At 43.4% G+C, this 22,024-nt stretch overlaps 2 protein-coding genes across 12 annotated transcripts in view; both read left to right on the forward strand.

The window, feature by feature from the left end:
• Window positions 1–942: 942 nt before the first annotated feature.
• Window positions 943–16,899, forward strand: ACADL (acyl-CoA dehydrogenase long chain). The gene is made up of 11 exons (XM_074593714.1): window positions 943–1,238; window positions 3,123–3,284; window positions 4,725–4,862; window positions 5,299–5,463; window positions 6,424–6,490; window positions 7,754–7,918; window positions 8,600–8,701; window positions 9,915–10,028; window positions 12,026–12,153; window positions 14,320–14,406; window positions 16,228–16,899. The coding sequence occupies exons 1-11, from the start codon at window positions 1,165–1,167 to the stop codon at window positions 16,319–16,321; spliced, it is 1,296 nt and encodes a 431-aa protein (XP_074449815.1). The 5' UTR covers window positions 943–1,164; the 3' UTR covers window positions 16,322–16,899.
• A 445-nt stretch (window positions 16,900–17,344) lies between these two features.
• Window positions 17,345–22,024, forward strand: part of KANSL1L (KAT8 regulatory NSL complex subunit 1 like) — a 65,668-nt gene continuing 60,988 nt past the window's right edge. For 10 of the 11 annotated variants that reach the window (XM_074595132.1, XM_074595123.1, XM_074595122.1 and 7 more), the window contains exons 1-2: window positions 17,345–17,466; window positions 21,314–21,518. The gene's annotated coding sequence lies outside the window, so the exon portion shown is untranslated. Of the gene's footprint in view, window positions 17,467–21,313; window positions 21,519–22,024 lie in introns of those variants that run through there. The other variant, XM_074595124.1, reaches the window with a different exon arrangement.

A 22,024-nucleotide genomic window follows, 5' to 3' on the forward strand; every position in this document is an offset into this window, starting at 1 on the left:
AGGAAAATCCCATCCATGGGGATTGCATATTGTTTTAACCCAGTCCCCATCACAGTGACAACTGGTAACATCCATTTTCTAGCCAAGCTTGTATCTCAGGGTTTTGTTGGTAAAGGAAGTAGATAGGAGCGCCCTTCTCAGTGAAAGATGCCCATTTACAGCTCAAAACTTTTCCAAATGGCTGAGTCAGGAGAGTACTACCCATCAGGGCTGTGGCCCATGTGGGATGGCGGCCACAGGAGCCGAAGGGAGGGTGGGCTACGAGCAGACTGTTACAGCTGCATCCTTTCCCCCACCTCCAGTGGCTCTCTCTTCCTGCAAGGAATGCTCTCTCCATGGTTTGGAAAGCCCCTGCTTTCCATAATAATCATAAAAATCCTTATTTAGGGAAGCAGCCCTCAAAAAAAAAAAAAAAAAGAGTGCTAAAAGACTTTGGTGTGCAGTTTCTTCTGCAAATTAACCGCCACCGACACCGGGAGGCCGTGGGATGGTAGTTTTCTCCCGATGCCGCGAAAACGGCCCCTGAGGGGAAGGAAGCTCGGGTACCCGTGTGTGTGTCCCCCGCCCCGGGTCCCTCGCCAGGTCTAGGGGCGCCAGGCCCCCCAAAAGCCGGCCTGCCGAGCCGGGGAGGGGTGACAGCTCCGGCCCTGAGGGGGGCGGACGGAGCGGCGGCCGAGGCGGGAGCGGTGACGCCCCGCGCCAGGGCCCCAACCACCCCTGGGCGCACCATCCCTCCGTTCCGGCGGCCGCCCGCGTCCCCCCTCCCCTCTGTAATGTGATTTCAAAGCTACATTAGAAAAACAATAGTAACACAGATATTTCATCATAATCCTGTTGTAAGCCCAGATGTATTAGAGGGGATTTGTAACCGCAGGGAGGCGGGAGCAGGGCCGACTGCAGGGCTGCGCGAGAGAGGCTCCGGCCAGCCGAAACCCCCGCCTCGACACACGGGGCGAGGAGAGGCGCAACGCCGACGGACCCGAGAAGCCGCCCGCTAAGCGACCCGGAAAAAAAACAATCACTACAAAAATAATAATAATAACACGTCCAGCCCACATGCCTCTCAGCGCGGCCCCGTGACGGCGCGATGACCGCACCGCCCCCGCCCGCCGCGGCTTTGAAGGCCGCTGCCGCCCCGCCCGCCCTGTCCCGCCGCGGCGCAAGATGGCGGCGCGGCTGCTCCGCCTGCGAGGCTTGCTGCGGGCCGCCGGCCCCCGGCCCTTCTCTGCCCAGGCCAGGTTAGCGTTCGTTAGATGGTGGGCATCGCCGGGGCTGGGGGTGCCGGGCGGCTGCGTCTCGGGGCCCCGCCGCGGCGCGCCGTGAGGGCGGGCGGGCGCCCCCGCGCCTGGGCGCGTTGAGGTGTCTGTGTGTGTTTGCCTGCGTGGGGCTGGGGGTGTGCGTTCTCATGGGCTGTGTGTGCTATATGCACACATAGATATACACAAATATACATAGGTGCGAACATCCACCACATATATATATATCTGGAGGGGTATGGATGCGTGCTCTGTGTGTGTGTATCGGGAAGGTGATAGGCACAGGCGTGTATGTGTATATAGGCGTGGGTCTATACCTGTGCGCCTGTGCCCCCATCGCAGGAGGCTGCTGGGGTCTGGGTGAGTGGCCTGGGCCCGGCAGGTCCGGGAGCTCCCCCTGGGCCCGGGATGCCGCCGAGTCCCCGGTGTCCGCCAGGCCCGAGAACCCCCGCGCGTCGTCGTGACGGGCTCGACCTTTGCCCCAGTTGCCGCCGGCGCTCGGGGGACGCCGAGTCCCGCGGTGGCGGCAGGTGACGGGGCCGGGCGCGTCCTTGCCTGAGCACCCTGGTCACCCCTGGGGCCCTGTGCGCCATGGGGTTGTGAGCCGCAGTGAGACAGAAGGGTGGTCTTCAGCAGAGCTCGCCGTCATCGTAAACAGCGTTAAAAATAAGGTGGAGGTTCTGGGGGAGTCACTGTGTGCCTAGCGCGGGAGGGCTGTGTTTGAGGGTACAAAATGCCAAACAAGCAAGTTGCAGTAGCCTGTTTCTTCCAAATATCACTAAACAGAGTCTGTGTTTCAGATCTTAATGTGTTTCAGGCATTTAATCCTTTGCACCAGGAAGAGTATGAGTTATGTCACAGTCATGGAGTAAATAACTGCAGGCTCAGCTCTGTGGGACTAAGCACAATTACGGTGCTGTGCTGGGAAACTGAGGAGAGATGAGCAAAATAGACTGAGAAGGAACAGCAAATGCCTTTTCCGTTTAGCATAGCTCGGCTCTTTATTTATAATTTCACATGTTTTGTGGCAATAAAATAAAAGCAAGTCAAAGAACCTAGTGCACAAATGTAAGAAGTGAATTTTTGTTTTCAGCACTGAAGCAAACCCTTCCCTGTTATTTTGTAATTATACTTTACTTGTGTGGTTTCAACTGCTGACATCTACCACTGTTTCAGATTTTTTTTTTTTTGTTAAAGAAGCATTTTATTTTTATGTATCTTTTTACCAGAGTTTTGGGAGGATTAGCCTTCCTGTACAACAAAAATACTGGAAGTTCGAAGGAATTAGAAAGTATTGTTTTCAAGGTTAGAACTATGCAGATATATGTGATAATGCAGAGTATAGTACAGCACTCAGTGCGTGCAAATCCATGTTGTATTTGCTTTTATTTTGAGTGCGTGAACCTTCACTGTCATGGATTTGTGATCTTGAGACTTTTGGGGGCACGTACACAATGAAAAAAACACACAAAAAAGTTTACTTGTTCAAAAAGTTACCCCCTCAGTTTAAATTGAGCTGAATTGCATTTTGGAGGCGGTGCGGCAGGGGGAAAAGCAGTGATGAGTTTTATCAACTGTAATGAACAGAACTTTATCCTTTGACCTATGTGTGTATTATTATTGTTTTTAATTTATTTGAAGCATTAAGGACAAACCGATCTTGTCTTACCTCCTTTCACAGCCCAGTGAAGTACAGTGTGCGTTACATTCTTTATATTTATTGTAGATATCCGTTGGAGCTAACAGTGTGGTAGCCTTGGGATGTGAACTATGTTTAACATCACAGGTGTTTTCCTTTTTTTTAAAAGGGTTATGTAAATGATGGGTCTCTGTGTCCTCACAGATGCTTTCACTTGTCTTTTTTAGTCCTCTGCAAACTGAACAGCATGGCACAAAGCGCCCAGAACCATCCTCTGCTAAGAGTTTGGTTGATATAGGCACTCGGAGGATCTTCTCATCAGATCATGATATCTTCAGGGAGAGTGCCAGGAAGTTCTTTCAGGAAGAAGTGCTGCCTTTTCACGCCGAGTAAGATACCTCTTAAACATTCTAGTTTGCCAAACAATATGCATTTTTCCACCAAAATGCTTTTTGGAGTGTTATGCTTGATATGACAGGATAAACAGGATACTTGCTTTCATTTACAAGCTTTCTATTTCAAATTTACTGTATTAAAACAAACCTGCCTATGAAAATCATACGTGAAGAAAAATCACACGTAATTAAAATTTGCTGCATTTTTTGAGCTCCAGTGTAGGCAATCTGGCATCCTTGTCTTAGGCCTATAAGCAGACAAATGGAGTTTACAGAATTGCAGTGAAAGTATCCCTGCTTATAGGTATTAACTCTTGACGCTGATGTCTTGGGCGTAGAGTTAGGGAGACAGTTCAGTTCCCACACTATGGAACTGCTGTCATCCAAAATAGCATTGACAGTGTGTCTAGGTTACATTGCAGTAGATTTTGTAAATACATTACACATGGGATGGTAAGCTGGATTACGTATTGCCAAGAAAATTGCACAAAATATCTTTGTTTAAATTTTTGTCTTTTTTGCTTCTGTGGGAGTATGTGTGGTCTTCCGCACAGAGTAGAAGTGTCGTACTTCCATTGGACTAGAGCTGGAGGGTGTTTTTTGCCCTTATTTTAGCTGATTCCAATCATGTTATAGTTGGGAAAGAAAATAAGTGAACTCAGAATATGTTTTTGAACAGAAAGCGTTAAGCTGCAGTAGTGTCTTAAGCAATTTTTACTTTAGTTGAAAAGCATTCCTACAAAAACACTGGGGGGTGGCGAAGGGCTTATTCTGAAATCCTGCTGCTAGATGAGTTCTCTGGTGTAGCTCACAGTGTGCATCCACAAACAGTTGAGATGGCACAATTGAGTGGGTGGGGTGTTGTGGCTCTGGGGCAGAAATGAGCAGCAGGAGGCAATGGAAACAGCTTACATCAGGCTCGTTGCCAACTATTTTTTCATCCTCAAACCATAACCTCAAAGTAGTATGCTTTTCCACCGTACAGTCATAATCTGTCCACAAAACCAGATATTTTCCCTCATCTCTTGTTGGAATGACTTCTAGTGCAGGTTTGTGAACAGGCACTGGCTCTGCTGGAGGTTACTGAGGATCCTGTTCGGTAGCTTGCTGACACAATGATTTCCTAGAGAGCCTGGAACAAGTTGGACTTGTGTTCTTGGTTCACTTCAGCGACCTTTGAACCATTCTGTTCTCACACCTTTTAAGTAAACAAGGAGGCTTCAGGCAGAGTATATTAATAGGCTGGGCTGATGTGGAGAGACAGCTGTGGCACCAGTGAATGCAATTGTGGATTATTGCGAGGAGAAGCTTTGGTGATGGGTGAAGTAGAGCCTGGAATGGGTGGGATGTTCTAGCAAAGCAGCAGCCATGACAAATAAACAGTAGCACATGGGGGTTTTAATGCATGACTCTGTTCTTGTGTTCATTTTGCAGATGGGAGAAGGACGGCCAGGTGAGCAGGGAGCTCTGGCAAAAGGCTGGACAGCAGGGTTTGCTGGGTGTTGCTATTGCTGAAAAACATGGAGGCATCGGAGCGGATATTCTCTCTTCAGCCGTGGTCTGGGAGGAGCAGTAAGTACTAGACGCTTCAGGAACAATTTCAGTGATATTATCAAGAGATTTTTTTTCCATAAGATGTCCTCATTATGGAATATGTTTGCTTACAGAAAATGGTGTTATCTTCTTCATGGAAAGCATAGTTTAGATGCATGTAAATCCCTCTTAAGTATTATGGATGGTTGTTTAAGGAACAAATGTCATAGTGCTCCACTGTTAGGACTCTGTGGCTGGGGGAAGCATTTTCGTTAGGCCGATACGCTACATACCCATTTGGCCATGAAAGTACATTCTGTAAATAACAGTACAAGTGCCACAAGCTCAGATTGTGGGAGACTTCTGTGTGGTGGGGCTTTCTTCATTGTTGGGTCTATGTTGTAACGGTGTAAAGTTCAATATTTAGATCTCTGTAGTACTTCTATGAACACCTTTTTTTTTCCCACTCCTCAAGGATGTATGTTAACTGTACGGGCCCAGGATTCAGCCTTCATTCAGATATAGTCATGCCCTACATTGCAAACTATGGCTCTGAAGAACAGATTAAACGCTTTATCCCTGAAATGGTTGCAGGCAAGTGTATTGGAGCTATTGCCATGACAGAACCCGGGGCTGGCAGGTAAGCTAAATACTGAAACGATGGTCTTAACATTATGTGTTCTCTATTGACTTGTCAGTGAAAAAAATTCTGAGCCTTCTGGATATATAGTCGTTTTAGTGACGAGACAATATCCTAGATTAGGTAGGAACTCAAAAAACCTGTTACATATAGATTACTTTATTACAGCTTTGTCATTTATGGATATTCGCTCAGAATCCATTTCTGTATTGTCTCACTGTGGGCAAATACACTTTCTATTTGCTTTTATAGTCTGAGTTTATAGTTACAAACTTGCTTGTGGTATGAACATACTTTTAATATGAAATGTAGTAAGGAGAAAATTACATGCTTTGGTAAAGAGGGCTTGGCATTATTATTAGCTCTTGTGAAACAGAACACCTTATTTTCTTTGCCCTGAGTCCTTTCCAACAGAGGAATGTCCCTCCTTGCCCATCATTATTGAAGGGCAGACAGTGCGTGTTTGGAGTAGACACAGCTGATCTGTCCGGTTTCCCAAACAGAGAGAGACAGGTGAAGAGCAAAACCTGTTGGTGTCATAATTCTACAAATGGTAGATGTTGCCAGTGGCTTTTTACAGAGCCTCCTGATCAGGGGTGAGCCTGCTTAGAGGATGTCGTTTTGTCTGGCGTTTGTCATCCAAGGCATATTGGCGTAAGGGGATGCTGACCCATTGGTGTCAGTGCTTGTATTTCACCACTTTCTACAAGCAGATATGTTAAAATGGGACCTTGTGTTCTTGTACAGTTGCATAGGTTTATCATCCCTTCCCACAACGTGCTTGTGGTTTCTATGTTATGCTCTAAGCTATTTCACCGTATTTCACTATCCTCCTATGTGTTTTCACTGAGCCCATATCTGGGTGGTGTAAAATCCACTTCATTTTACTGGGTAGAATTAAAGATACAAATTGCAGCTTCTGAAATGGTTTCTTGAAGGACCTTTTGTATTTCATTTTAGTGACTTGCAGGGAATACGAACATACGCGAAAAAAGATGGAAGTGATTGGATTCTTAATGGGAGTAAGGTAAGTGAACAAGACGTGTATACCACTCATAGGCTTTGGGAACTGAATGCATTTGGGCAGTGAAGGATGTACATCAGCATTAGTATCTCCCCCAGTCCTTTCACTTTTGTTTTTTTGTGGGTTATGTTGTGGGTTTTTTTCCCCAGTTACTATCTCATTTCTGTTGCTGTCAATTTATGGATGGGCTTGAATAGGTTCTTTTTATATCTTTAAAATAACCTTATCAAAAGGCCTATTTTCCCTTAAGCTGGGAAGAAAAGGGGGGGGGGGGGGCGGGGAGAAGAAAGAAGTCCTGCATAGTATGAACTGGACCAGGGCTGGTTTTTTAGTGCTGAGGTTGAACAACAAAATATATATACTACTACTGTAATGGCCCGAGTAAAACCTTGTGTGACCACAATGCAAGCCGTGGAATCTGTATTCATGAGCCTGCTGGTCATCATGTTAGCAGTATAAAACCCAGCTGCATCAGATGCTCTGTGTGTGTTGTCAAGCTGTTGCAAAGCTGACAGTGTTAACCTCTTCTTTCATTGCCATTGTAAAAAAGCAAGAAGGCAGAAATAGCGCTCATATGGAAGTGTGGGTTCAACAGGGTGGTGTGTGGTTTGTTTTTTTTTTTTTAAAGCTATGAGAAGTCTTTATCTTCTTTCTCCCCCCATTCCTTTGTACTCGTGCTGATAACATGGTACTGAGAGAGACTTCTGACCTTAGCAGAACTTGTGCAAGCAGGGAATGTGAGAATGTGTGCAAGCAAACATGCATGTAGAGGTGTTCAAAAGGATACTTGATTATGCTGCGCAGCTGAAGCCAAGCAGGACAGATAGCTTGTTTCTTTTGCTGGAGTTAAGATGGGTCACTTTGGCAGGTTCATGAGTCGTTCTACAGGATTATAGTAAGCAGTTACGACAAGAAGCAGTTCGTAGTTTTGCATGTTATACCTTGCTAATTTAATTTCTAGGAAAGAGAACCTCTGTGTTCATTTGAGACCAAATTCCTTCTTTATGATGGGACAGACAAAAGAAATTGATCTGTGCGTTCTTGAACTTCACACTTCTGACCCACACAATACTTCTCAAACTAATTCCTACTTTAATAGACCTTGTTCCAAAACACTTAATTCAGACAGCTTAAAGCTTAAAATTCTTCTGGACACTTAAACCTTACCTTTCAGTTCACCTGTGAAAACATCAGTGCAAGTTTTCTTTATGCTGCTTGAAGGTCTTTTCTAACATCTATCCACCCAGCTTGTTGGTTTTGTTACAGGTATTCATCACTAATGGTTGGATGAGTGATGTGGTGATCGTGGTTGCGGTTACAAACCGGGAGGCCCGATCTCCTGCTCATGGAATCAGCCTTTTTCTGGTGGAAAATGGAACAAAAGGTTTCATCAAAGGACGCAAGCTGAACAAAATTGGCCTGAAAGCTCAAGTGAGTTCATACAACCCCTAACATGTAATAGACTTGGAAGAAGTCTAAAACCACTTAATGCCTGCCATTAGCTAAATAAATAAAAAATGGAACTGTGGTGCTATTCTAGGTCTTAGGCTTTAGAGCACAAATGATATACATGCAAAGTATGTATGCTGAGTGTGCCTATGGAAGTTTGAAGCCTGTGATGTCCAGGGAGAAGCTGAGGAAGCTCGTTTCATTCACTCTGAAGGAGCCTGGAAGAACAGGATCTTATCCATGTCTTTAGCTACCTAATGGTTGGCTGTAGAAATGGAGCCAGATTCTTCTTAAAGGAGCGCAGTGAAAGGGAGAGTGGCAAGGGACACCAGTTACATTAAGGAAAATCCTAAGTAGGTGTTAAGAAAAAAAAAATTCACCACAAAAGTAATCAGATACTGGAAGAAGGTCCCAGAGAGTTTGTGGAGCCTTCAGCTTTAGAGCCTTGGAAAGCACAATTGGACGAGGCCCTCAGCTGCTTGCTTGGCTGGAGCTACTTTGAGTAGGAGATGAACTGGATGACCTCTGGAAGACCTTGCAACCTAAATGATTCTCTGATTTCAAGTTAAAGTGTACAGTAGCATGAAAAAAATGGGGCAAAAAAAGTGGGGTGAAGAGACGAGAATGTCAGGCTATGAACTGTTGCATTTAAAATCCTTTTAGGACACAGCAGAGCTGTTTTTCGAAGATGTGCGGTTGCCAGCCAGTGCCTTGCTTGGAAAAGAGAACAAAGGGTTCTATTATCTGATGGCAGAGCTCCCTCAGGTAAGAGGAACGTGAGGGTTTGTAGGAAGAATACAGAGACAATTTTTGTCATGGCAAGATCTGTCTTGGTCTTGAAGATTACGTTTCATGGGGAGCCACCTTGGGCTCAGAACTGGGATGTCTGTAGGCAACATTGTGTTGATACTGCTGCTTTTTAACTGAAGAACACAGTACCTAGTGCTAAAAGTGCTGTTCTTTGGGCATTGGTAAAAATGCTGATATCCCACCAGCTCAAAGACAGATCCCTTCGTCAGCAGCCCAGCTATTGAGGAACCTGAGGGTAGTGTATTTAAAAGAAAATATCACGGTTTTCTTGTATACTTCTACCATGAAACCACTTTGCTTAGTGAATTAAATATAGCTTGGAGGGCTCCGATGCATTTGGCATTCTATTTAAAGAAACGAGCAAGCACTGCTGTTCTAGCTCTTCTACCGATAGAAACATACTAAAGATATAAGGAACTCTGTCCATATAACAAAATACCCTGCTAGTGGAAATAACAGTTTGTGAGCTAGTTTACGAAGTTTGGGAATTATTGGGGAGGACAAAGAAACAAAGAGGTTTTTTAAAATGTGACTGTGCTGTGTCAAAACTATGACTTTGTATTTGCCTCATCTGGAAGGAATCATGTTTATTTAATTTTATACTGTGAATGAATACGAAACCTCATCAAAGGAAATCTTTTACTGCTTTAAAGAAATAGATGCACTCCTGAAAAGGTTCAACATGATGCATCAGATGATTTCAGTGGTGCTAGAAGTATTTCTGTACTTAGTTTCTCTTTTTCAACATGTCACGAGGAAGGAAAAAACAGCCAGGGTTTTGTAGTAGGTTTTGTTTTTTTCTAGAAGTGTCCTGTTGAAATTTTTAAATACAGTTGTTGTTCAAACTGAGCGGTGAAGACCAGTAATTGAAACAGAAGTTGATGTGAATGTTTTGGTCAGTAAGAGTTGTGTGGTTCATTTGTAGCTATTTTTTGTGTCATTGTGATAGAACATTACCCCATCAAAGACTTACAAGTGAGCTTCAGGCAGCAAGGTGTTTGTCCCACTCATTAATTTCAGTAATGCAGTGTGTCTGGTTTGATACTTAGTGGGACTTCTGCCCCCCTCCCTTAGTGAACAACACTGAACATCTGTGTCCCAATTGTGCATCTGATATGGAGAAATGTAGGACTAATTCAACTGGATTCTGTAATTTGTGTTTCAAAAGGAAAGACTGCTCATTGCTGATATGGCTCTTGCCAGTTGTGAATTCATGTTTGAAGAAACAAGGAATTATGTGAAGCAAAGAAAAGCTTTTGGGAAGACAATTGCACACTTGCAGGTGAGTTTGAACTGGGAGACCTGTGTATGTATTCCAGTGTGCATTTGCTTTACATCTGTGCATGTGAAATAGTGAGCAAATGAAAATCACTGGGCTGTTTTCAAAGGACTGTTTGCACAGGTTTCACTGTTGGACTGTGGCTGTTTGCCTCCATACCCATCGTTCATTTTTGAAAAACAAAAATAATAAACCCCAACATGACAAAAGTCTTTATGTATGTACTTTACAATTCTGTTACTTCCCAGCAGTGCTGTTTTTGGAAGTGAAATATGCAAGCAGAAACTATACTGGCGTTTTGCTGCTGATGAAGAAAAATTACCTGGTTGCCCTTAGGCTTGTGTTTTACTGTCGGAGGGCCCTAATCACAGGGTCTGTTACACCTGCACGTATTTCTGTATCTGCCTGGAATCCTGCAGACTGCAGAAGAGCTTGGGACATGTGCAGGTGCTGCGTTCCTCTGCACATTATGCATTGCAGACAAATGAACTTTGAGGCTGATGCTGGTGGGGGTTCCCAGGCAGTGACCTTGCTGCCTGAATGCCCGTGGAGGTGCTTGTGTTCAGCTTTATGGACATTGTAATGAGATTCCTCAGCTAGCAGCTAGCCAGCTGTTTAAGTGAATGCAGATAAAACTGTTGGGTCATTCTCTGAGCATATCTCACTCCTGACAGTGGTAGTTAATTGTATTTTGAGACATTTATGCCTGCGCTCTTTAGTTGCAGTCATAAAACAGATGTTGGTTTCCGCAGTATTGCGTTGTTACAGTTTTTGTGAAAACCACATTAGTTGTTGGGGCTGAAGCAGACCAAGCTCCTGCATGTTTGGTTTATAGGATAGAAATGACTCATGCGTTAGAGGATGTTGGCTGCCTCTTTTTTTTTTTTTTAATATACTTTTGAGATAATTAAAAAATCCATTTCTAAATCTTGAGACTTCCTTTGTCAAAATCAAATCTTTAGTTGTTAATAGCAGCAGAATTGGGCCCTTTAGAGGCTGGAATGCTAGGTATCTTTCAGGAAATTATGATCTTTATCTGTTTTTAAAGCTAACAGTGACAAATCTGTAATTACAGATAGAATTTACTTCATAAACTTCATAAAGTGTATTATTTTTGCCAAAATAATCCATTCTTGCATACCTTTTCAGTTTCCTTTTTGTTGCTGATGGCTAGAATGTGCATATAATCAAAAATCCTTTCTGAAGAGCTCTCCCTTGCTTAATTAATTTAGTCATGCCACAGTCCAGTGTTTGAAATTAAATCTTTTCTTTGTAATAGTAGACTGGCCCGTTATATTTATTGTCAAGGGAAGCAAGAAGATTTATTTTTTTATATTCCATTTTAGGACTGTGAGATTAGAAAAAGCTTTTGTTACTGGGTGGTGTTTTAACAGCTCCCTACCAGAATTACAAGAAGATGGTTGACCACTTGCCTGGTCTGGTTTTACATAACTGTAGCAATGGGTTTCACCTCTTCTATCTAGAAACTTGGAATTCCAACGCGGCAGACCTCAGTGTTGAAAAATTTTCTGACAGCCTAAAATTTTCCTTTGTGTCTCTTTGCATGTGAATTAAACTCTGAAGAACTGAATGCGTAGAAAAAGCATTCAACAGATGATAAAATGATATTTATTGGGGAAGTAAGTGGCTCTACGATGTCAAAGGATGTTCCCCCACAAGAGGGAGCTGAGAGTGGCAGAGCACCCAATGCCTCTGCTCTCTAGGAATTTGTTTTTAGGCTCTTGAGGTTTTTCACTTAAGGTCATGTTTTGAGTTGACCTTGAGAAGTAAAGGGCAGTAATTTCCTCTAATAAGATTGGTAAAGACATAATTGTATGGAAAGTAAGCTGTCTTCTGGTGTAAAGAGCCAAAGTATTTTGAAATAGTGATTTCTAACAGAAATCCTTTCAGAAAATGCTCCATTTTCTACTTCAAATATCACTTAAAAACTGTACTACTTCTTTCTTTCCTCTGCCTCCTCTGTCCACTTCCAAAATAAGACTGTACAGCACAAGTTGGCAGAAATGAAAACACAGATTTGCGTGGGCCGAGCTTTTATGGACAACTGTTTGCAGCTGCATGCAGATAAACGTCTGGACTCCTCCACAGCTTCTATGGCAAAGTATTGGTATGCGGTTAAAGTCATTTGGAAGTGTTACTTGCATGATCTCGACAGGAGTCTAATGATAAAAACACAGAACTGTTCAGATGCAATGAAAAGATAAAATTACTGCCTGATTAATAATAACATTGCCAGCTTCTAGTAGAGACCACTAGGTTTAACTTTAATCATGTAGTCAGCAGAAATCTTAGTTAGGTTAAAAACCAGTGCTGGTTAAACAGATCAATTTCAAAATAATAGTGTACTTTTAAAAACAGGCTTCCATTAGTAACAAGATCAAGACTCAGCTTTAGCTTCAAGTAAAAGTGAGTAATTCAATGGTATTTAGGTAAATATTTACAATTACTGTAGCAAATTGTAGTTGGGTGGGGTTTTTTTGGGCAGGATGTTTGGTTTTGTTTTTTTTAAAGGGGGGATGTTTGGTTTTTTAAAAGTGCAGGTTTATTTGAAGCCTGTATGATACTTTTTAGTTAATGTTACTTAGCGATAGCTGTTTGACCCAGCCAGTTTTTGAAGCTCTCTGGTTTTGGGAGGGAATAGTTGGCTACAGCTGTTGCTGTAACTGAGACTAAATGGTGCTTTCCTTTATTGGCCAGAACTCCTCCTCCTCTCCCCGTACTCGGTGGTGTTATCTGTTAACTTAGGCTTAACCAGAGAATGCTGGATGAGTAGAAGCCTCTAAGATAGTGGCACATGAATTTGTATAGTTTTGCTTTGCTTGCAAAGATGGGAGGAAAAAAAAACACATCAGACATGAACAAATAATTTTATGCAAGATGCACAGGTTTACAGATTCTAGCCTTTTAAAAATAAGCGTAGAGGAAATGAGCGGAGAACACTAAGGGAATCCAGAGAAAATATTTACAATGAAAGGAAGGGTTTTGATTGAGTGCTGTTCCTGGCACTGATTATGTAGAAGTACCAGGTACATGAGCAGAGGCATTCAATTCTGAGGAGGAGGAAACAACTAGTGCCGGCTCAGACTGACTTCCTCAACACATTTCCCAAAGCGAGGCATTTGAAACTCCCCCACCCTCCCACAGTTTAGCACCACAATTTGTTGTGGATTCCCCCTTTCCCTAGTGGAGTCCCAGTGACTCCCTTCCATAAAACTTATCTTGCATGGTCTAGAAAAAGCTTCAATGTAGAATTGCTTTATTCCTTAGTGTTTCAGGAGACTATCTCCAGTTAATTTTGCTTCAAACTTCTGTATAGTCGATGATTTGAGTTAGAGCTTTGAAGGATTTTAAAACAGTTTGTGCATCTCTCTCCTAATATCTGATGAAAGGTCTGTAGATTTTATTTTTGTGGTGACAGGTTGTATTATATACCTAAATCAATTTGAAAATATATTTAGGGAAGACAGTTGCAGTAACTTGCCACTGCAGACTTAAAGTTGGTATAGCAAACTATACGGATTTAATTGGATGAGGGGATTGTCTGGAGAAATGGAGAGGCGTGGTTTGGGGAAAAGGACTCTTACATTCCTCCATGAGAAGCAATTGACTTGAATCATCACTTTCTTTCCTTCTGGTACCACTCTGAAAGTTGGGTGCTTAGAAAGTGGGTTTTTTTCCATGTCTTTTAACTTTAGCTTGAGCTTCTAGTGCAGTTAAAATCTTATTTGGCAGTTAAATCCATGTTTTCCAGTGAGCAATTCTGCTTAAGAATTACAGTATTTTTTTAGCGTTGAGAACTATAAAATCTATTAAGGAAAATGAATTATCCCCAGGTGATGGCTAAACTCAAAGAGCATCCTGGTGTGTTGCTAGTGGGGGGGGTGGGAAGCCTGTGGTGCTGTTAGTTTTTGACAAGGCTGAGGGATTTGGTAAGAAAAGAGTCTATATCAGCCTGCTTTACAAAAGAAATCTCTTGGCCTGTAAGAAAGGTGAAGAAAGCTTTCAAAACAGACAAGCTTCCTTCTCTGAGAGCTCTTCCATAAGGAGAACAAAGATTTAATACATTAAATTGAACGGTATTTATTTCTTACCGACCATGTAAGAAGAAAAAAGTCCCTCAGAATATAAAGTATTTTAAGGGCCGGCATTTAAGATCAGTTAGAGAGAGTAAAAGGTTTGGTTATATTTTTGTCTTGCTAACTTATCTGTATCTCTAGTAATGTTGCACAGCATAACATCTTTCTGAAAACAGATTTCTTTTTGGCCGTTTAAGGTCTTCTGATCTCCAAAACAGCATAGCCACTCAGTGTGTGCAACTGCACGGAGGATGGGGATACATGTGGGAGTATCCAATTGCAAAGTAAGTGTAACATTTCAGACTTGAACGGTGAAAGATTTCCACCAAAGTAAAATGAGGCATTTCCTTTACGTCTGCTTGTCAGTTATTTTGTGTTAGTTCTGATTTACTGTTCCTTTTCTCATCATGTTTATTGAAAGGCAATCTACTGTACAGAGGTCTGCAGGAAGGCTTTGTTTTGATTCTCCGAATAACTCATAAGCTGTGGAGCAGTTACTGTCTGTTATTTCATGAAATAGAAGTTGCTTTTCTAGAAGAAAATGTTAACTGAAAATACAAAGAAGCAATATAAGAATAAAAATGAGGGGAGCTAGTTTGAACGTGTAATCTGAAATTAAATGCATACGTATGAAGGAAAGAAAACATGTTGGTCAGCCTAAATCTTGTGTAATACCACAAGATAACAAATTGCCTAATCAAGAGCATGACTGGCTACGTTCAGCTTTTTTACACCTTTTTAAATGGAAGAGCGAAGAGATTTTTATGTAGAAAGAGGAATTTGCCATTCCCAATTTTTTGCCTACTTTGAAGTTTATGGAGTTTTTATGTATTTTCTTGTGTATTATCTCTGAAGATGTATTTCCTTTTGTGTACATGCCATACTAAATGGAGGTTTTGGTGCTGTTTTTATTAAAAAAAAAAAAAGGGTAATCTGGTAGTAGAAATAGCAAGAACACGACTGCTGTGCAGTTGTCATAAGCAGATAAATTAATTTTTTTAACTGAGTAGGCTTAGATTTTTTTTTTAAATTCTAAATACAATAACAGTGTGAAATGTTGCTTTAAAATAACTTTCCTGCATGTTTTAATGGCTGTAATTTGTGAGTGTGCTGCACCCTATCTTACTAAATAGGAAGGCCAGCAAGCCCAGTTCAGGGTGTCCTAGAACCGCTGCTTATCTGTGCCTGCGGTAGTTGTCCGTACAGGGTTTTATTATCCCCATGGTTCAGCAACATGCGTGTTTCCAGAGAATGCCGCATTGCTCCTGGGCTGCTCTCTGTATAACGAAGCAGAATTAAGATGGAAAAAGCACGCTGTCATCGTCCTGTGTGCCATCACCAGCTGTGCGTGTACTGGTGCTGGTTCCAGCGTGAGGATGGAAATGGTTTGGCTGGATGTGGCTTTTCGGCTGCTGGCCCACATGTAGCTGGTGTCGGTAGAAGGCTGTAGCCAGCTGATGTGAAACCAGTCAGCGCTTTCTTTACCTGCCAAGGTGTTTGAGTCCCACCTCAAAGAAAGAGCTGACAGCACCGTTACCAGTCCTCTTGACAGGATCACCATTAGAGCATTAGAGCAGATTACTGTGATAACTATCAGTTTGGCTCTGCAGAAGTTGTTGGTTTTTTTTTTTTTTTTCACAACAAGGAGGCACCTGGGTCTTGCGGTTCACGCAGGCTGTGCTGCGGTGCAGGATGTGCATGGTGGGCGAGTGGGGGCTTCGGTGTCCAGAGCCGAGTTGGTGCTCAGGGGTGTGAGGAAAGGGGGAACAAAAACGGGGGGAGGAGAAGGGGAAAAGGTAGGAATCTGGTTTTATAGAGCTTAATTTTATTCTGGTTTAATAAGGGGGGATAGTGGAGACTTTACAATGTAAACAAAAAAAACAGGGAAGAGATACTAACCAAATCCCTAGTTTGGCCCAGTACCTTGGAAAGATGAAATATTTTTGGTAGTTGAAACCTCTTTGAAAATGTGAACCTCTTCAAAAATGGGAATATCAAGGGATCTTCAAAGATAAAAGTTGATATCTTTTTCTTTTGATTATGTGTCCATTCTGAGGAGTTGTTTTTTAATCTTGCCTTGTTTTATTATTCTTTTTTCTCCTCAGAGCTTTTGTGGATGCCCGTGTTCAGCCAATCTATGGTGGTACCAATGAAATAATGAAAGAACTTATTGCTAGAGACATTGTCAGTGACAAGTAGGGCAGATGCTTACTCCTTTGGAGAGTCTCCCAGAATCCTTTTGTATTAATATATGGCATAAAATCAGACATCAGAATGTAAGTAAAATGAATGTGGTGTATCATATTCTTTCAAGGAAGTGACACTTAAAAGTAACAACAGTGTGTGCATAGGGAGGATATCTAATATTTAATGAACTTTCAATTTAAATATTTTTGGATGACACAGAGTAATTTTCTGGGTGCCAAAAGTTCTGTTAGCGAAAGGCAGTTTTGCGTCTGGAACGTTATGGGTAGCTCAGTCTTTCAGACTTGATGCCACTATGTTGAATCCACCCCTCGCTTTTCAGAAACAAGTATCTTCTCTAGGGAAGCCACGTTCTTTACAAATAAACAGAAGTTAAATGTTAATATACCTTCGAATTTGTATTTCTCCTTGACAAGTATCACTGTGTCCAGGTAGAACTTGCCGCCGCTACTGTGCCTCTGCTCGCTGGGCTGGGGGGGAGCCTACCACTGGCCGCTATGTTTACATGTAACCCTGAATGCCTTATTTTAATCACTTTGTTCAGACAAACACAATAAAGCATTTCTATGCAATTTAGTGGTTCTCCGTGTTACTTCAAAGCCCGAGGGAGAGCCGGCGCGCTGCCTCTGCCCCTGTGTTCACCTCAGGGCTCTGAGGGGGAGTTTCAGGGAGGGGAAGGTCATGATACTGGTGAGTATTTTCAGGTATTTCCAAGTTGTTATTCCCAATAAAAATGCTTAAAAATATATTTTTTTTTTAATATATAAATTATTTATACAGGCAGGGGGTTCTATCTTCACTCCCCAGGGCGCGGCACTGTGGTGTCCGTCCCCCTCCCGCCTCTTTCCCCTCAGGGCCCCGGCCGCGCCGCGCCCCGCGGAGGCGCGCGCTGGCGGCAGGAGGGCCGTCCCCGCCTCAGGCGCCCGGCCAATGGCGGGGGCTGCCCTCGCGCCGAGCCCCGCCCCCGGGCGCGGCGGATTGGCCATGCTCCGCCCCCCCTGCGCGGGCCGGCCCCGCCCCTCCGCGCTGCGCTTTAGCTGGGCGCGGACTCTTCAACAGCGGCAGAGGGAGCCGCGCCGGGCGCCGCGCCGCGCGGGCTGGAGGCGGCAGCGCCGCTGTAGAGAAGCCGGCGGGCGGAGGCAAGCGCGGGGCTTCGCGGGGTCACCGGAGGCGGGCGGCGGGGCCGGTTCCGGCTCCGCGGTGAGGCGGAGGAGGCGGCGGCGGCGAGGGGGGGGAACCGGGGCCGGGCGGCAGTTGGTTCCCGCGGCGGGAGCGGCTGTGGCGCCGCCGAGCGCTGGTTCGCATGCGCGAGGAGGAGACGCGGGTGGGGGCGGGGCAGGGCGGGGGGGGCCTAACGGTCCGGGCGCGGGGCGGGGCCCGCGGGGCTGAGGCGGGGGTGGCCCGGGCGCGCGGGGCGGGGGGAGCCGCCGGGCCGCGCCCCGCCCCGTGTCCCTCCCCTGCGGGTTCTCCCGTCCTTCCCCGCCGCTTTCCGCCGGCCCGGGCGTGGCTTCTGGCCGCGGTGCTGCCAGGCTGGCCGGGCCCCGCCTTGCCCGGGGGGTCTGCGGGCGCGGGGGGCTCACTCAGCCCCGCCGGAGCGGGCGGGAGGTATTTGTGCTGCCCTGTTCTTTTTACTTTGTTTTCAATATTTAGGTCAGTAGCTGAGTGGAAAAACTTTAGCCTGCGTTTTCATGTGTGATTTTTTTATATATATTTTTTTTTATTTTTTTTTTATAATTCCCGGCTTAAACCTTCCCTCTGATAATCAAGCTGAACAGATTGCCACAGATTCCTTTGCCTTTGAGTGACCCAGACCAAGTTGGCTTCCCAGACCACTTACTCGTAAAATTGAATGCTTTAGATAAAGTAGATAGTAAAGCTCTGGAGAGCAGCTTGCATCCAGGTGCGTCCCTCAGCCTTCCTTGATATTTCCTGTGTGGTCTTGAGCAAGTCTTTTAATCCACTCTGTGCATCAGTTCCCTGGTTGCAAAATGCTGATGCACTTCCCAAAATAAAATGTAGCAGTGACAGAGGTACTTGATACTCCTCAGCAATGGGAAGCAAAGTAACCTATTTAAAAAAATATAAATCCAAAGTCTGCTTTTTGTCAAAGCATAGGTGTTTCCTTTTTGTGCTTAATTTAATAAAAAGGAAATATTAAACTGCATAAAGCATGGTTATAACACTAGTAGGTGTACCAACTGAGAAAGCTAGTCTGTGTGCCTTAGGACTCTCCTTCCTTATTGGTCCGCATTGTGAAATCCTGCAAATGTTTTGGGGCGTTTAAATTCCAGTCATCTTACTTAATGTCAAAGAGCTGAATGGTTCTTGTTTAAGACCAGGTTTTATGGCCCTCTCTTCAAAGAGTGAAATTCAAAAAGATAACTGAAATGTTGATATGGACCTTAAAATGGATCTAAAAGTATTACAGATATCGATATTAGAGACATATGTACAACCAACTTATAGAGGCACCTGTACTACAAAAAGTGTTTAAGTTTAGCATATGCTAAAAATGACTTCAGGTGGTGCATTACAAATATATGACATTGTAGACTGAACAGGAGTTAGTCGATGGTAGTAAACTTGGAAATAATATATAGTTCTCTGTTCAGAAGCAGTTAGGAACAAGGAGAAAAACAACCCTGTTCAGAGATTTTAATGAGTCATGGGTTTTATCGTAAATGAATACCAATGAGTTCCACTTGAAGTATGTCCTTTTTGATGTTTTTCATGATTAAAACTGTTTGGGTGGTCTGTCTTAAATTCAGTTCTCTTACTGTTCAAAGAGAGATCCTTTTTAGGTGTATGTGTGTTTTGTTGTTTTGGTTTTTTTTTCAAAGAGGAGGAATTTGTGCTTATATCTTCTGGGGAATGCAAAACACCAGCATTCACAGTTTTATCTACGTAGTACTGCCTGCGCAGTGAGTGCTGCTGAAAGCTGAGACTCCCCACATAATCCTGTTTGGGTTTTTTTTTTTCCCAGTCTATTAATAGAATAAAACACTAAAATGCTTAAATACTCTTCATGAGTAAGTGGGCTGCTTTCAAACTGAAAAGCTGCCTAGTGAGATATTTTTTTTCCCTTAAGGCTAGTCCCAGGTGCGTTAAATATGGACTTCATTCCTTTTTCTTTCATACTCCTAACCAGAACATACCCAGTGGGATCAATATCTCTTTTGCGGTCATTGCTGCAAACTATTCTGTGAGAAAATGCAGATTATGCTATTGAGCTGTTCTTTCTGTTCTTAGGAATTACTATGATCCTGTAAGTTTTGTAAAAGTTGGGAGAGGCGGGTAAGGTATACCCAGGTGGGTGCCTCTCGCCAGGCGAGGCTCGGAGAAGGTGGCCAAAGTCAGCTCCTGCGCGCTCAGCTCGGCGGCAGCTCTCGCTCCTGGCAGCACAGCTCAGTGCCGCAGCAGCGCCTGTCTGCCAGAGCACCGCTTTATTTTTGTCCAGCAATTATTAAGAAGGCTTGTCCGAGAGGAGCTAGGGATTACAGGGCAAACAGCACAAAGCTGTAGGAAACCAGGTTTTGTCAGTTGTGTTGTAGGCAGATCAATCTTGCTCGTGTAGCTGCCATCTCTTCTGCAGGTTTTTTCTAAGAGGCCTTAAAGCAGCTCTTTTCAATTTTAAATACAGTATTTTTGAACGTTCTTGCTGAGCTGAATTTTGGGTGTTTCACCATATGCTGCCTGCTGCCAGTGACTTTGCTTTGCTTTTGAAATGCCTTCTAGACAAGGAATAAACATTGGAAGTTTGCTTATCTGTAACACTGTTGATCTATGAATATACTGTAAACAGTTGTATTTATTTGAAATGTTATTTGTAGGCCTCTGAATTTGAAAGCAAAAAAAAAGGAAATGTGAAAATCTTCTTAACAAGAAAGTTTCGGGTGTTTGGGATGAGGAAAGAGGACTCATTTTACAAGAAGAGAAGGCTGGTACAGAGGAGCCTTGCAAACCCTCACGCAAATTGAGTTCTGTTGTCATCGAAAATGAAAAGATCACAAACAAAAAAGCCACTAAAAGACAAAGCAATCCTCCCCCCAAGCAAAAATCCCCCCAAACATTGTCTGCAGTGTTGTGTAACAAAAGTGATAGTGTTATGCAAGGGGGGGAAGAGTCAGAAAGTGAAAGGACTATAAACAAAAGCCGGGAAAGGAATGCCACCCTGTGAGCAGGCAGGTTTGTGGTTGGGTTTTGTTGTGTTTATTTTATTGGTGCTGCTAATTACCAACACGAAGACGCTAGTTCCAGGATTTAGACAAATTCCGTTTAGGTACGTCTGGTAGAGAAGGGTATAACGCAGAAATGTCGAGTAAGGACTAAGAAATAGGTAGGGGGAGAGGAGCTGGGGTCATGGGGGGATTAGGGACCCATAGCTTTGGAGAGAGAAGGGAGCAGGGTGCGGGTGGGTGGGCACTGGGGCTTCGGTAAACTGCAATCCCGGGCTATATCCTGCTGGGTAATTAAGGCATTAGGGGAGGATAAGCATAACTTTAAACATCAGTTGCTGTACTGTGTATGTCTGGTACTTGTTTCTTCCATTCTCCGGTACTTATTTTACGTCACCTTTTCTTTTTACAATACTTTTTAGTCTTTCAAGTGTAGTGCGTATTCAGCTGATGAAAAGCAAACTGTTTGCCAGTGTAGTAGCATTTCAGCTGTTCTGGTTTTGAAACTTCAAGTAGTACACAACGGAAAAAAATCCTTGAAATAGTTTACCTATGACAAAAAAGCTTTTCCCAGAATGAAAATACAGGGCCTTCCTGAATACCATGTTGCAGTACTTGTCTCCCCTCCCTCTGCACACTTCCCCCCCAGAAGATAATAGGTTTTACTCTGGAAACTCACTTCCAATAAGGGAAGAGTGAAATTAATTTACTGCTTTCTGCCAAAATAAAATGAAATGCATCAAAATGAAAATTGTACAATTCTTGTGGAACTGAGTACTTATACTAAAATTTGTTTTTAATTTTTTTGCAGCTGATGCTTTGTTTTGCTCATATACCAGTGACTTTTTGTGTGTGCGTGTGAACTTCTTGGAGAAATGCCAAGGACAGGAGACTGGGACAGTGCCAGCTTCTGTAAAGTCTTCTTGATGTCACTGAAATGAGAGGAACACACCTGAAGTGTCTCACACGACTGTCTTCAGGGCAGAAACATTGTGTGAAGTTTGCAAGTTGCCTGGGTAAGGGATAATTGAGTGATTTCTCTCTTCAAAAGCATTTTATTTCTTTTTTTAGCTATATTGTAATTTAAGTGTCTACTGTCAGGAACTCCTGATTAGTTAGTGGCTTCTTGGTGCTCTTTAGTTTAATGTTTGTGGTTCAATTTGGGGATACTTTGATTTCTTCCCCTCTTTCCCCTAAAAGTGGGGGGAAAAAGCCCCTGAAAGTCAAAAAAACCCTTAAAATAATTTACTAATGATATTCATTGCAATTTAGGGAATTTGAAACTGTACCAGAAGGCTATATAGTATTGGAGGGAATATGATCACGTTAAAACACAGTACTCTGAAAATTTTATGCTGCTATTTTTTTGAATAGCCTCCCTCTTCATATAGGTATGAGGTATACTTCTCCAAAACTCTAGTTTGCTTGAGGAGCACCTCTGCTGTGTGTGGATATTTCCTGGCTTTCAGGAATGGCAATCTGTGACTGTTAAACCACTCAGGCTAAGGAAGGTATATAGTAA

This window comes from Larus michahellis, chromosome 7 (genome assembly GCF_964199755.1).
Source record: "Larus michahellis chromosome 7, bLarMic1.1, whole genome shotgun sequence".
Classification (NCBI taxonomy): Eukaryota; Metazoa; Chordata; class Aves; order Charadriiformes; family Laridae; genus Larus; species Larus michahellis.

Coding starts and splice junctions, on each gene's coding strand:
- ACADL (XM_074593714.1), top strand. CDS start 1,165: ATGGCGGCGCGGCTGCTCCGCCTGCGAGGCTTGCTGCGGGCCGCCGGC. Junction 5,464..6,423: donor ACAGAACCCGGGGCTGGCAG/GTAAGCTAAATA, acceptor ATTTCATTTTAG/TGACTTGCAGGGAATACGAA. Junction 8,702..9,914: donor TGATGGCAGAGCTCCCTCAG/GTAAGAGGAACG, acceptor GTGTTTCAAAAG/GAAAGACTGCTCATTGCTGA.